Raw genomic sequence first — 13,813 nt, forward strand, 5'->3', positions numbered from 1 at the left:
TTTACTTACAGCTAAAAGTTTGTCACCGATTTGAAGTTTTCCATCTTTGTGGGCTGCCCCTCCTTCAATGATTTTGGTTACATAGATGCTGTTGTCTCCAGGTATATGCTGATTTCCTACACCACCAGCAATACTGAAACCAAGACCTGCTTGAAGATAAAGTCATTAGTCAAGAAACCTTATAGCATTCCCTAGATGCAAATGACTGTATGAATAGTAATGCTACCTATACCATCCATGAGTAAATATATACAGAAATACTAGCCTGCAGCCAAAGAAATACTGGATGCCTTTCCAAGTGAACTCTATGATTTTCCAGAAAGTTTTGGAAAAGATTCAACATTCTCAGAAGTTTTGAAAATCTAATCATCTTCTTCATGCATTGTGAAAGACACACGATGCAAAGCTATAACACCATAACTGATGTTTTAAGAACTGTTTTCCAACATATCCACATATACAAACAAAAGAATACATTAAAGCATTTTGTAGCCTCTCAAACATACTTGAAGATTATTAAATACTACCAGCAATACAATTGAACTACACATTCTTGAAAGTTCAGTAAAAAATACACATTCTACAAGAACAGCTCCAGAACAAACATGGATGAAAATCTGTGATATGTCTGCCTTAACCGGCATTATTTTGCATCTCCTAGAATTTCACATGCAACGTACTGTGTTCTTTAAGTTCTAAGTGCAGAAATGTATCATCAGCTCTATCCATCTCCTGAGGTGTTTTAGGCTTCCTACATACCTTTAGGGCCTTTTACAAGTTTTATTTCCACTATTTTTTCTGTCACTGGTTTTCTTCTTTTGACATACAATCGTACAATTGATCCCGCTTCTTTTAATGCTTCAACTGCTTTGCTGTGTGTCACGTCACGAACATCAACCTCATTTACTCGTAGAATACAATCATTAACCCTAGAGACAGCAATATTCATGTTCAGCTGTTGTGTTATAGCAGAGCAGACTCATTAGGAGTCCAATATTCTATTGAAAATACACTAAGACATGTTAACACGGTCAGATACATAGATTCTGCTTCAAAATTAAAGTAATTCAAAACAACGCTATAAAATTAAACATTGATGCTTAAAAATAAAACAAAGATAACTGGAAAACATGTAAATGGAATATTTAGTCAGAGGATACTCTTTAGATGAAACAAAAGATAGAATTTTGAAGATGACTTCGTACGAAATACCTTTCATTTAGAGCTATAAAAAAGAACTTAAAAGTCATACCCTGGGCATTATATAGTGGGAATTCACTAGTTTTAAACTATGATATGAACAAGTTGAGCTCCTTTCCTGCTTTCCACAAGCTATTTAAGTGCTGGCTTTTCTTTCCATTTAATGTGTTGCTGTAGTAACACTGAGCTCTCATTACAGTAAGTACAATGTCTGACCCACTTGTCCCTAAGTTCTGCCAGATGTATCTTCTGACAGTGCCAAACAGGCTAAAACAAAGTCCTGAAATAAGCTTAATAAGACTAAAACACTTAAGTCATCAGGCGTTTGCACAAAATAAGGTAGGGACAAGTTCTCCAGAGAACAAGACACAAAAAAGCCAGGCTTCCAAACAGCTTTTCTTGTTTTATTTTTCCTCTATGCAGTTACACAAGAGTTTATTGAAAGACCGCTTGATATTTAAAAACAATTTCAAATAATTCATAAAAGCAGTTTGTTATTAATATGCAATTTCAAGTTGCAAATATCACTTGCTACTACCTAATGGTGAATGAGCATTTCCTTACTAGTAGGTAAGCAGTCATCCCATAAATAAATAAGAAAATAAGGGGTGCTACAGAATAACTCTATCACTTTAAACAAAATTATGGCTATTGAGGATATGTAGTATCTCTGAAAAAATATGGCACAGAATGAAACCAAGCATACAAGAGAGCAATTGCTAAGCTCAATTTGTTTAAAATGCAACATAATATGATAATTGAAGCAAAGAGAAAATGTTCTATCAACTGTTTGACAAATAATAATAAACACTTAGCAACCCAATACACGAAGTCGTCATACCGTAATCTTCCATCCTGTGCAGCTGCACCTCCGGCTATAATTTTTGTAATGAAAATACTTGAATCATCCCCAATATGTGGGTTGTCTGTGCCACCTGCAATGCTGAAGCCAAGTCCTGAATTGCCCTAAAGGTAGAAGGAGGAAAAATTACCTACTACTTTTCTTGAGAAAAAATACTGTACCTGTTTCAATATAAAACTAAATTTATATAATCTAACTGATAAAAAATGTTAAAAGAACTGTCAGTTTGTGATATTAAAATATGTTGGTTTTTCATATTTATGCATTATAAGCCCCGCATGACAACAAAGTACAGGAAGACATTTAGCATCTTACCCTTTCAAGAGTAATTTCTTCATACTCGTAATCTGCATCTGTGCCATTGACCTAAAAAGAAACAAAACCAAGACTTAGAGAACTTCACACATTCTACAATACAATTTGCTATTCTGGCAGCTCATTCCAAACCAAATCTCAGCTGGTTGGCACTGATCAGTGAGCACAGGAGTGTGAATTTTCACACTGCTCTGTTCATGCATCATCAGGACACTTTCTGTATTAGCTTAAATGTAAAGCTTCCACAGGCAGACTGTTGTACATGGAACCTGTAAAGTAGAAACCTATTTCTGACTTCCTGAATAAAGCGCTCTTGCTGTTCCTCAGGCCATACGGCAAGTTAGAAGTGAGAAAAAAGAAGGGGTTGTAGTGCAAAGGAGAAATTGCATGAAAAAAGAAATCAGTATTTTCAAAGTATCATTCCTCACAGACCAGAGAAAAATCAAAGACTGATGCTTTATGCTATTTCTCACTAGAAATGAATAAAGCCCTTCGAAAGCAACATTCAACAATCATTTATGCCAATATTTATCATGTTACATATACATTTAAGTCCAACAAATCTCAACAGGACTAAACCTGGAAAAGTTTAGAATAATGTTTTATGAAGCTAGATGAAGAAAAACTCCAAGCAAGCCATAGTAAGCCATGAAGAAAAGAGAAGCCTTGTTACCCGCAATTTAGAAAGGATATCCCCATTCTTTGCTGCCTACAGAAGTAGGACACACAGAACAAGTGACAAATATCTCAATTTTAAAAAAAACCCAACAATTCAATGCCCAAATTCTTAACCGTTTGTAACAGCTCAGCACTTTAGGAAGCAATACTAACCAAGATAAGAAATAAGATTTCTATAATTGTTTTACAAAGAACCTTCTCCAGTCTTACTCTCTATCTCCTACTTCACCCTGAACAAAATTAAGATCACATCCACAGCATTCCTCATGTTTATAAAACATACTTAATTTAATTTATTTCATGTTTATTTCAGCTCCCAGAGCTGAAGACTCCATCATTTCCAGGCTGTCTATTATCAGGCTCGTTTAAGCCTCACTATAGTTTTTCTTAACCTCTAATTACATCTCCCTTTACTGCAATACAACCCATATCCATTCCAGACCTAACAGATCGTTATCTTTCTCTTTGCACAGTACCTTAAAAATGATATGTCCTAATAGTTTGTTCAATGGAAAAGATACTCTGTTTTTAACACATGATATTTCTCTATTAAAAAGGAAAAGGTCCTGACCTTCGGAATACATGAAACTGGATCCATTACTACAACAACACCAAAGAAGCCACCCTGATCAAGGCGTTTTTCCGTTAGCTTAGTCCTTGAGCTATTATCTACAAAAATGCCATGTGCTAACTGAATCACTCATCTAGTATTACAGTGCCTGTGAAATGGATCATGATGACTGATCAGCACCTGACTTTTTTATTTATTTATTTATTTTTAAATAAACAAGGACGTATAATCATTTCCCTATTCATCAACAAAAAACAAGCCCAATAGATCTAAGCCATCTATTTCTGAGTACAAAACTGCAACTCAAATATAAAATATATTCTAGATAATGGGAGTAAAGAAGAATCTCCATCATTTTTTTATCTTTTACTCAGTTCCCCAGTCAATATACTTGGCAAATTGATTTTATCTACTGAAATAAGCATTAGCGCAGGAAGAGTAAGGGTACGTGATGTGATAAAAATCACAGTCCTGTCCTACTTTTGGAAGTTCTGAAATGATCTTGGGTCTGCTGAGGCAAGCAATATTTGCAGGGTATTTCCCTGTATGAAACATTACAGTATATGACACAAATGCTGTAATTAAGCCACAGTGGAAGACTAGCCATTTTCTATGAATGTGAAGGCCAATTAGTACTTCAGCAGATAGTGACAGGACAAGGGGGAATGGTTTGAACCTAAAGGAGGGAAGATTTTTATTAGATATCGGGGGGGAAGTCTTTCACTGAGAGGGCGGTGAGGTTCTGGCAAAGGCTGCCTAGAGAGGTTGTGGCTGCTCCATCCCTGCAGGTGCTCAAGGCCAGGCTGGGCAGGGTGCTGCACAGCCTGAACTGGTGCTTGATCTAGAGGCTGGCAACCTGTATGAACCAGGGGCTTGGAACTTGGTGATACTTCAGGTCTGTTCCAACCTCAGCAGCTCTATAGTTCAGATAACAAGAGCTTTGGTTTTGAACATATTTCATTGATGAATTTCTAGATTCAAGTGAGCTCTGTTCCTACTAGTAGAAAATCTTTCACAGTTAATGTTTCACAGATTCATGATGTGGTTACCCCACAGATAAGATTTTATGTTACATACCACTATGTATGTAGTGGGAACTATGTGGGAACCTAAAAAGATATCTCCAGGATCTTTTGACTCCTATATTCACGTAATTGCTTAGGCTATAGCTAGCTATGGGTTTGTAAACTAGTAGTTTAGATAACAAATTGACACAACAAAGCATAAGCTCTGTCAGTTCTATCTTCCATTGCTGTTACTTACACCTCGGCTCAGGTCTTCTAAAATATGAGAGCATTTTTATTATTTGCTTATCTGCCCAATGTAGTTTGCACGTGCAGACACCTTACTTTCAGCATTCTTTCCTGAGCCATCTGTGACACATCACTAAAAGAGCCACACACTGCTGCTGTCATCTTTTATTCAGGCAATGTAATTCATAATAAGGACTCATTAATGAGCCAGTTATGTCACTGCACTAATCTTTTGTCTTCTGCTTCAACTAATACGTGCTTTTGCCTGCCTTTTTTGGTTGGTTGGGGTTTTTTTGTTTTTTTTTTACTTCTTTTTGCTTTACTTAGCAAGTATACATTTGTGCTTTACTTGCTAATACCTAGAAAAACAAAATATAAGCTAGTGCACATATTAACACTGTTCAGAAAAAACAACATAGAAGCAGGGTGCATGGAACAGAAGGAAAATTGACACCTATGTCAAACATGCATGCATTCCAGTGCTCCCAAAGTCTATACCTGCCAGTGTCGTTCACATCACAGACCATGCACTGCCAAACAGATTCGAGCCTCCGCCTAATTATACTTATTACCTTAATGTTTTGCACAGATCCAGCAATTTCTATGAACACTCAGAGCACTATAAGCTTAAGTATAACCACTGCATTGAGAGGCATTTTATGAGAAGTGCAACGGAAACGGCACATTAAATATTAAAGCATCTACCTGTGGAGCTGAAGAAATATACTGGCCACTGAGATGTCAGGGGTTCAGCATCCAATCACTTGGATTCTGCACTGTGTTGCACTGTCACACAGCAGTACTCACACAGAAGCTTCCCCCTACAGTCTACAGATGTTTTTTGGGGTGTTTTTCTTGTTATTTGTTTTTTGTAAAAGATCTTTTTAAATATTTCAACTAACTATGAGGGGAGTTCACAAATCCATCTACTGTAAGGTAAGATAAACATTGTTGATCAATTACAACAGATCTCAACTACTATCATTATATGAAGTTGTAATTGAAAGGAAGTCTATGCTTACGTATGTTGGAGTGTCCAAAGAATCCGTATTCACCAGAACTGGAGGTGGGTTGGCCTTTAAAAGAAAAATTAAAAAATACATATATTATACAACACAGGAGAAAACATGAGCAGTAATTACACAATATTTGCCTCACCAGGTTTCCCAGAGGACTGTTAAAAGGCAGCCTCAGCTTAAGAGTCCCTAAAATGGACTTTTCTGAAACACTTGCTTCTAGCCTGTAGAAAGTACTTGCCTGCCAAAGACACACTCTGAGCTTATTTATTTTGTACAAATTCTGTCTCTCACGTTGTTTTTCAGGAGGACAACAACAACAAAAAAAAAGTAAACATGCCATAATTTGATGCAATATCAGTTATTTGTGATGCAATATTTAGAATTGCTTCACAAACCAGTATCCTGAATACTAACGTTGGCTTTGATCCCATCTTCTTTCTACAAGGAAGTTTTTGTGTTGTTTTTGTTTGCTTCAAAACAGAACTGTAAGCTGCAAAACGCAAACTTATAAAAGGAAACTTAGGGAAGATCCACACGCAGATGTGAAAGCAATGGCACAGCAGCACGGACTTCCATTGGAAATTTGTTATCAATTCATAGGCTATAAGAATATTGAGATTACTACCATAGAAATAGGAAATGACATAGCTATTCTTGCTGGCCAGGAACAGGTAGAATAAACATTTTAATTCACTTATGTTATTGAGAACGTTCTGAGAAAAATGCAGTTTCAGCTGAAAGAAAATCCATACAGATTGAAGGATTTTACCTGAATCAGTCTGAAATAGATTTTTTACTTTTGCACTGATTATCTCCTTTAAAATCAGATGCAGATTTCTTTTAATTTTTGATATATTAGAGACTGAGTAGCATATAAACACTTTTTAGACCTCATCCTAACAGCAAACACAAAAAGAGAAATGACAAGACACTGCATTCTTTCTGATATAACTAGAGGCCCTTTCCACAGAGAGGAGCTTCCAAGATCTACTGGAAATGCTGGCATCAAGCCTGGTCTAAGGACAACAAAGAAAATTCACAGATGTGTGGAAATACATTCTTGACCTTATTCAAATAATGTTGAGGTAATAAGTCTTATGGGATGCACAACCTCAGTGACACTACACAAAATTCATCTCAACTCCATTAAAGCTGAATAAAGCTTTTTTAACATGTATAAATATTTTTCATCTTTAAAATTAAGATATTCTTAATCTTTTTTTCATACTTCTGTGTGTACATGCATGTATGCACGTATCTAAACATATGTCTCAGTTTAAATATCTATTTAAAAAAAAAAAAAAAGCTAGTATTAAATACACTCAAAGACTTACAAAAAACATGGAAATTACAAAAGCCTCATTACCATTACAACAATCTACCTCTGAGAAATACAATTCCACCCCCAAAAGCCCCAAAGGACTGACTGGGACTGAGGTGAAAATAAACTATCATTACCAGTTGGGAGTCTGCCCTTAGGCTGATGTGTCAGAAGTTTGGCCTATAGTGTTTCATAAGTACTAAAATCAAAAGGTATTTACACTAGTTAATAGAGCTGACTATTAAAAAGGAAACAAAATGGATGACACTTATGAGTCTGCCCAGTTGCCACCAAATACCTTTCTCACATAGCAGTTCTTTCAGTATACACACAGACAGACCTTATTCAGTACCTAAATCAAGTGTTAGTTACCAGTATCATGATACAAAGCACATAAAAACGATCTAATGTGTTCAAGAACCTGACTATTCAGTGCATTCAGTGAGCAATTAGGAATCCAGGAGAAAAGATTTGTGCCAGCCATTTCCAAAGGCAGGGGTGGACACTGCAAAGACACAGGGCAGCATCTAACTCAAAATAGCAAATGCTTTTGGAAAGAAGATCTGGTATTTTGGTTTGTTATGCAAGACTTCTCCAAATTACCCAACAGTTCGGAGCTACAGTGCCAGGGCTTGTTCAAATATTTAAAAGCCATTTGACAAGTTTGTTTACAAGCAGACTTGGGCTTGCCTAAGGGGTGAAGTGACTAACAAAGTAAGGAAATGTATCTGTTTCACAAAAATGCATCTGCCAAAAGCAAAGTTGATAACTTCCTATGGTATATTCTAATTGCTTAGAGTTACGTATGAGATGCAGGATTCTACAGCTAACTCCTGCAGGCACCTGTATGCACCCAGCAGGCAGAGGCACTGAATGCTCAGTTCTCACTGTCCTACCTGTAAGGCAGCACCAGTCAACAGATATGAAGACTGTCAAGGCAGTGGCAGTTAAGCAGTGTCAAAGAAAACAATATATATATTTATATTCTCCAAGTACAAATATACACATTAGTACATATGTTAGTGCTTATTATTATGATGATTTAAATTCAATTTAGCTTACTGACAGTACCCTGAAAGTAAATGTTACTGGAGACTCAACTATCTTTAGTCATGAAATCTGACAGCAGAGGACCCCTGCGTGCCCTGGTCTGCCTGTCTTGTATGTGATGTAGATAGAATCCCTCCAAAAGAAGGAAATAGATTTGATGCTAATCACATTTCTGGTCTGCCTGGTAAGAAAAATATGGGTGACAGATTCATGTAAGCTTGAATTCATGAAAACAACTTCATCCACTTGAAGCTGGATTTAAGAACAGACTAAAACCTTTTGATATGTTACTGGATTGGGTAAAATTTACACAGAGACCTAAAGGATGACACACAAGAAGTGAAGCTCAGTCTATGAATTAAATCATTAAACTCAATTTCTAACAATAAAAAAAAAAAACAAACAACCTTTTATATCTTAGTGTGCCCCAATTATATTCATACCAACAACAGAAATAGAACAGAAAAGAATAGGAGGGAAAAAAAAACAACAACAAAATCAATGAAAGACATTGAGTGTATGAGATGAAATGATAATTTAACTAACACATCAGTCAGGGTGTGTGGGTCACCAAATACCCAATTCTTTATTTTCTTCCCATTCTTTTGGGGTGTCTTTTGTAGTTATTTCACAAAATTATCAATACTCCTCTACATAAAATGCATACATTTAAAAACAGATTAAAGTCTGCTATAAAACAAAAACCAGGATGAAACAGAACTGCATTATTAATTTAACTATCTCTCAGTTCATTTAAAACCTGAGCCAGAGTATCAAAACATTAAATTCAACAAATGAATGAAATAAACCATATAAATAAGAGCAAAACAAATTTATCAAAAACAACAAAAAAGAATAAAAACCTGTGGTATGGTGGATGGGATGACAGTGGTCTCAGCAGGGACTGGTGGGACAGGGATCACAGGGACAATGGGAGAAGAGGAAGGAACAGCTTCTGTGGGCTAAAAATCACCAATAACATGTCAAAAGGAAAGCTGGGAAAACATTTTCAGAAAAGCAAGACTTAAATTTAATACATTTTAAAAGAATCTGAACAAACAAAGTGATTTGGAGACTGTAACCACAGTTGAAAGCAGACAAAAAGCAACATGTTCATGCCAAAGCATCCATAGAAGTGAGGCACATCCACATCAGTTGTTCATACCAAGCTACTCACCTGGCAGAGCAGGGTACTATGGTTTCAGGGGTACAAAGGAAAACCTGCTCACATCAATGGATGGAATTCATCTTTTTATGAGCTGATTTCACAGCACAAGCCCCTCAAATGTGCAGTAAGAAGGGATACAAAGACTGAAGTTGATAGCACAGAACTAAATTCCTTTTTGATAAATGGGAAAAATCAAAAATATTTTTGGCTTTCCAAACTGAGCCCAAGTTTAAGAAAATCTTCACCTTGAACAGGTGAAAGACCTTAACAGTGATTCATTTAATCATTTCAAGGATCTTTATAAAGGTTTACCGTACAAATATACAGCATAGCATCTTTGGCCGAGTAGGATTTGGGGCTGGGGCATTTTAATTCAAACAGGAAAGCTACTGACACATAAGCTACAAGGGAACAAGGCTACAAATAGCATTCTGGGCAAAACACCGATTCAAATCATTCTGAGGTGCTAACATTCTGGTTGTCAACAAGCTGTCAACAACATAAACTGATGGCAACCACCATCAGGATCCCAAGCTGAACAACAGATCAAAGTTCTTTGCAACTCGGTTGTTCCAAGACATTCTTGTGAAAATATGAGAAGTATAACGACAAAATGAAATTACTGCATGCTGAAAGTAAACAAATCCCCCACACATACAAGTATTAAGCATTTTTAAAGTTCAATTTGTTTGTTTGTTTTTTTAAATACAAAGCAACGTATATGAATAGCATAACTAAAATAAAGAGTAATAGCAAAGGTTAAAGGAACCAAATGCCACCCAAGAGAAGTAACCCCTATAAAAAACAGCCATGGTATTTCAGTGTTTTGGTTGATTTTTTTTCCATGTCTACCTAAAATTAACAGCTTGTGAAAAATACTGCAGTGATAGGAAGATGATAGAACAAGGTACCTTTGATTTCTTGTGAGATTATTACTAATGTCATTTAACCATGCTTACAAGGACTGCAGTAACAACTTTTGTGTGCTTAAGTACAGGAGAAAAGGAGTACCAGAATCTAATTTGGTCTAGAAAAACACATTTCGCCAAAGATGTAGGGCATGCTCCGTGCAACAAAACTCCAGTTATCAGGAGATCAATGGTGCAACCTTTAGAGGACAGATCAAATTAAATGGCTTCAGCAGTTACTTTGCCCACATACACAAAAATAAACCTCCTCTTCAAATCTGTCTTGCTCCAAAACAAGCAGCTTCACCAATGTGAGCAGAGCAGAACTCCTATTAATCAAACAGTCAGATATAAAAACACAGTGCAAGGGCCAAATAGGTAACCACGAACAGGTTAGAAATGTCCTCCTTTACAGTTATAACTCCTGGTACAAGAGAAGGTGAAAAACAAACCCATGTTATTCACAGTCCTTGACCACACAACTACCTGCTCTTTGGCTCAGCAAAGTAACTGACACCATAGAAATTTTCTTTGTACACCAATGCACGCATCTATCATACTGATGGTAGCTCTGTTTCTGTGCTTCATTCTTTCTCAGTCCCTAACGCCCTGTCTCTCTGGGTTTCTCATTCCCAATCATTTCAAGAACTCTCCCAACCAGTTCCAATTCTAATTATTATTATTAATCTTTTAAAACTGGTGTTGTTCATAACGCTTTGCGCCTTAAAGCTCCAGTCTTGTGAGCTGTTAGCACGGTCACTGTTTTCTCCCTGATGCTATTTGATTTGGTATCCACTTTGTCTTAGCAGCCCACCCTGCTCAGCCCAGCTGCCTGACAACATTCCCACTGTGTCTCCTCCCCTAGTGTGTGATGTGCAAAACCAGGTCGAGACAGGCCTGTCTTCACCTAAATATGAGCAGTTTTGTGGAGCACAGGAACTATTGCAGGCACTGTGGCTACCACAAGGCAGACAAGAAAAGGGAGAAGAGATGAAGCCCAGCCTTGAAACATACTTATCTTGAATTACTTGAATTTTACTGCTTGACTTACAATCCACACAAGTGGAAAATCATCTGAACCATTTAAGTAAAGCTTTTAATTATTCAATTACAAGACTCACAAAGAGCTTCTTTAGTGCCGTTTTATATTTCAGATAGGCTAATTTAACTACATATTTTAGAACCCCCTCTTTGCATACAATCCCACTACCCTGGCTTTTGATACAGACCACAGTGCTACATGAAATTTAACTGTGGGGACTGCGAGGATGGAGGATGCCAGGCATTCTCAGAAAAGCGAGAAGCTAATAATAAAACACCCACCAAAATCACCCAAAAGGGAACACTTTCTGAAATGCATGAAGGTAAAGCATTGGCAGTAGGGACAAGAAAGTTGTTGCAACTTTTTACAAGACAGTAACATGCCATATCCAAGATGCTCACTGCACCACTGCTGTGATCAGAGCCCAAACTACAACAGGAACAACGAAGCCCTACAAGGGCAATTAGCGGAGCAGACATCTGCAGCCAAAAAAGCAGCATCTGGCATGTTTCAATTAGCAAAGAGGGCTGTAACACCGACAGTGGCTTATATGCTGACACCGTACATTTGGCCTGCACACATGTGGTAGGTACATGATCATAAGACATCCGTGTTCCACAGTATCAGTGGCATGCAGCCGCAGGTCTGCATGAGCTACACATGTCGCCAGACACATCTCAGCCTACTTCTCTTCCTTTCCAGAGCAGGGCTAGTGGCTAGTGCTCAGCATACAGCCTCTTCCAGAGTGGGCATGCAGACACTTCACAACTCTCTTTCCCAGCACCAACACCCTTCAGTGCACCTGAAAGTGAAGCAGCAGAACAGAACTTCTGCAGATATAAGGCCTGCAAGCTGTATGTATGAAGAACATGCATGAGGAAAGAGAGATGGTGCAAGGAAAGGAAGATACAGCATAACCCAAGAAAGAGAGGAACCCAAGCAACCTTCAGCATCTGTTTTTATTACATTCCCTTGGAGTGGGAAAGTGCAGTGCCAACAGAAGAAGTAGCCCTGCTCCTTAACACTGCACCCAAAAAAACCTCACCTGGTCACTTTGGATTGCCAATTAGTACCAAGCAGTGCAAGAAATTATGTGGTTTCTAACCTAGAAAGTTCTTAATAAGGGAAGGAAAATACTAATTTTACTGCACTATGGCACGTAATCAGCCTGAAAATGGTTATGTGCTGATGGTATCTTTGAGAGCAGCTGAACAGGCTCCAACAGCCCAAGGCATCACTCTCAGCACTCTCCTTCCTAGGAATTTCAGAGAAAACATCTATAATGTTTAGGAATTTGTCAGGTCAATACATTAAATTAATCTAAAAGACAAAAGATTATCCTCAAAATAAGTCAAAATTAAGACATCGCTGACTACAACACTGAATAATTCTGCTTTAAATGGACAGAAACCTACCTACACTATAAAAGTGTGCTAATTAAAAATGTGTAAACAAACATTAGCACATCTATGACAGACTACATCATATTATATATATGAGCACACGTCTTGAATGCTAACATAAAGTGAATCTGACAGCAGAAATAAATGCATGAAAATCTGCATTAAAAAGTTATTGTATTACAACAGGCACAAGAAATGTTGTTGGGTACCAACATAACGTGATGGACATTCTAAGTGTATAAGTCAAAAAATAATCAACTTTACAAGTTGCACGCCTAAGAAAAACAAATTTAATAATGCATTTCAACAGCTAATTAAAATTATGCCAGATATCCCCAGATCTAATACCAAAGTCCAGACCTTGTGAAAAGAAATAACACTCCAATTTTCTGATCTTTAACCAACATACACAGTAACACTTTCTGTGAGGAAATGCCAACTAACCTGAAATGAATCAAAGCACCAAACACACCTGAAAGCAGATCACCAGATCAAATTCCATGACATTGCTGTTCTTCAAGTATCTGAAGATAATGTTTTGGAGAACAAAACTAAAGCAAACCACACCTTCCTCCCTTTCATTAAGTTACTAGCTGAAAAGAACACTGCATGCAGTGCAATGATCTTAATGGGAAAACAGAGACTAGAAATACCCCTTTGCCAAGTGGAGTTCATTAATCACTACTCTAATTGCTACCCATAAAATATGTGGGGGAAAAAAAGGTAGCAGCAGGGTTAAACTACAGAAAGAAGCACAACATATTATCCACAGTCTGCATCACATTCACCTCATCTCATTTTACAAGTGCATGACATCTTTCAAAACTGCACATCTCTAAGTGCCTAATGCAATACGTACCTTTTCTAAGTAACAGTTAGAGCACGAGCCATCAGACACCCAACCACTAGCAGCTTTAACTTTTGCTGTGCTTTTTGTAGGACTCTTTTTTACACTATCACGCAGGTTGGTAAATTTTCCTCTGTGTTTGGAGGAGGCTGGCAGTGTGGATGAACTAAAAGATG

At 37.3% G+C, this 13,813-nt stretch overlaps 1 protein-coding gene across 50 annotated transcripts in view; it reads right to left on the reverse strand.

Annotated features, from left to right (window-relative positions):
- Positions 1–13,813, reverse strand: part of DLG1 (discs large MAGUK scaffold protein 1) — a 122,912-nt gene that overhangs the window by 41,583 nt on the left and 67,516 nt on the right. For 16 of the 50 annotated variants that reach the window (XR_014933555.1, XR_014933559.1, XR_014933557.1 and 13 more), the window contains 6 exons: positions 9,133–9,231; positions 5,902–5,955; positions 2,378–2,428; positions 2,042–2,166; positions 760–929; positions 10–149 (listed from right to left, as the gene is read on the reverse strand). Coding sequence is in view for 44 of the 50 variants with exons in the window: in XM_015871639.3 (XP_015727125.2) it covers positions 10–149; positions 760–929; positions 2,042–2,166; positions 2,378–2,428; positions 5,902–5,955; positions 9,133–9,231 (639 nt within the window). In the remaining 6 variants the exon portion in view is untranslated. The remainder of the gene's footprint in view (positions 1–9; positions 150–759; positions 930–2,041; positions 2,167–2,377; positions 2,429–5,901; positions 5,956–9,132; positions 9,232–13,813) is intronic. The other 34 variants (XM_085513569.1, XM_015871641.3, XM_015871638.3 and 31 more) reach the window with 3 other exon arrangements.

This window comes from Coturnix japonica, chromosome 12 (assembly GCF_054131305.1).
Source record: "Coturnix japonica strain WE chromosome 12, WE-NBRP24, whole genome shotgun sequence".
Taxonomy (NCBI): Eukaryota; Metazoa; Chordata; class Aves; order Galliformes; family Phasianidae; genus Coturnix; species Coturnix japonica.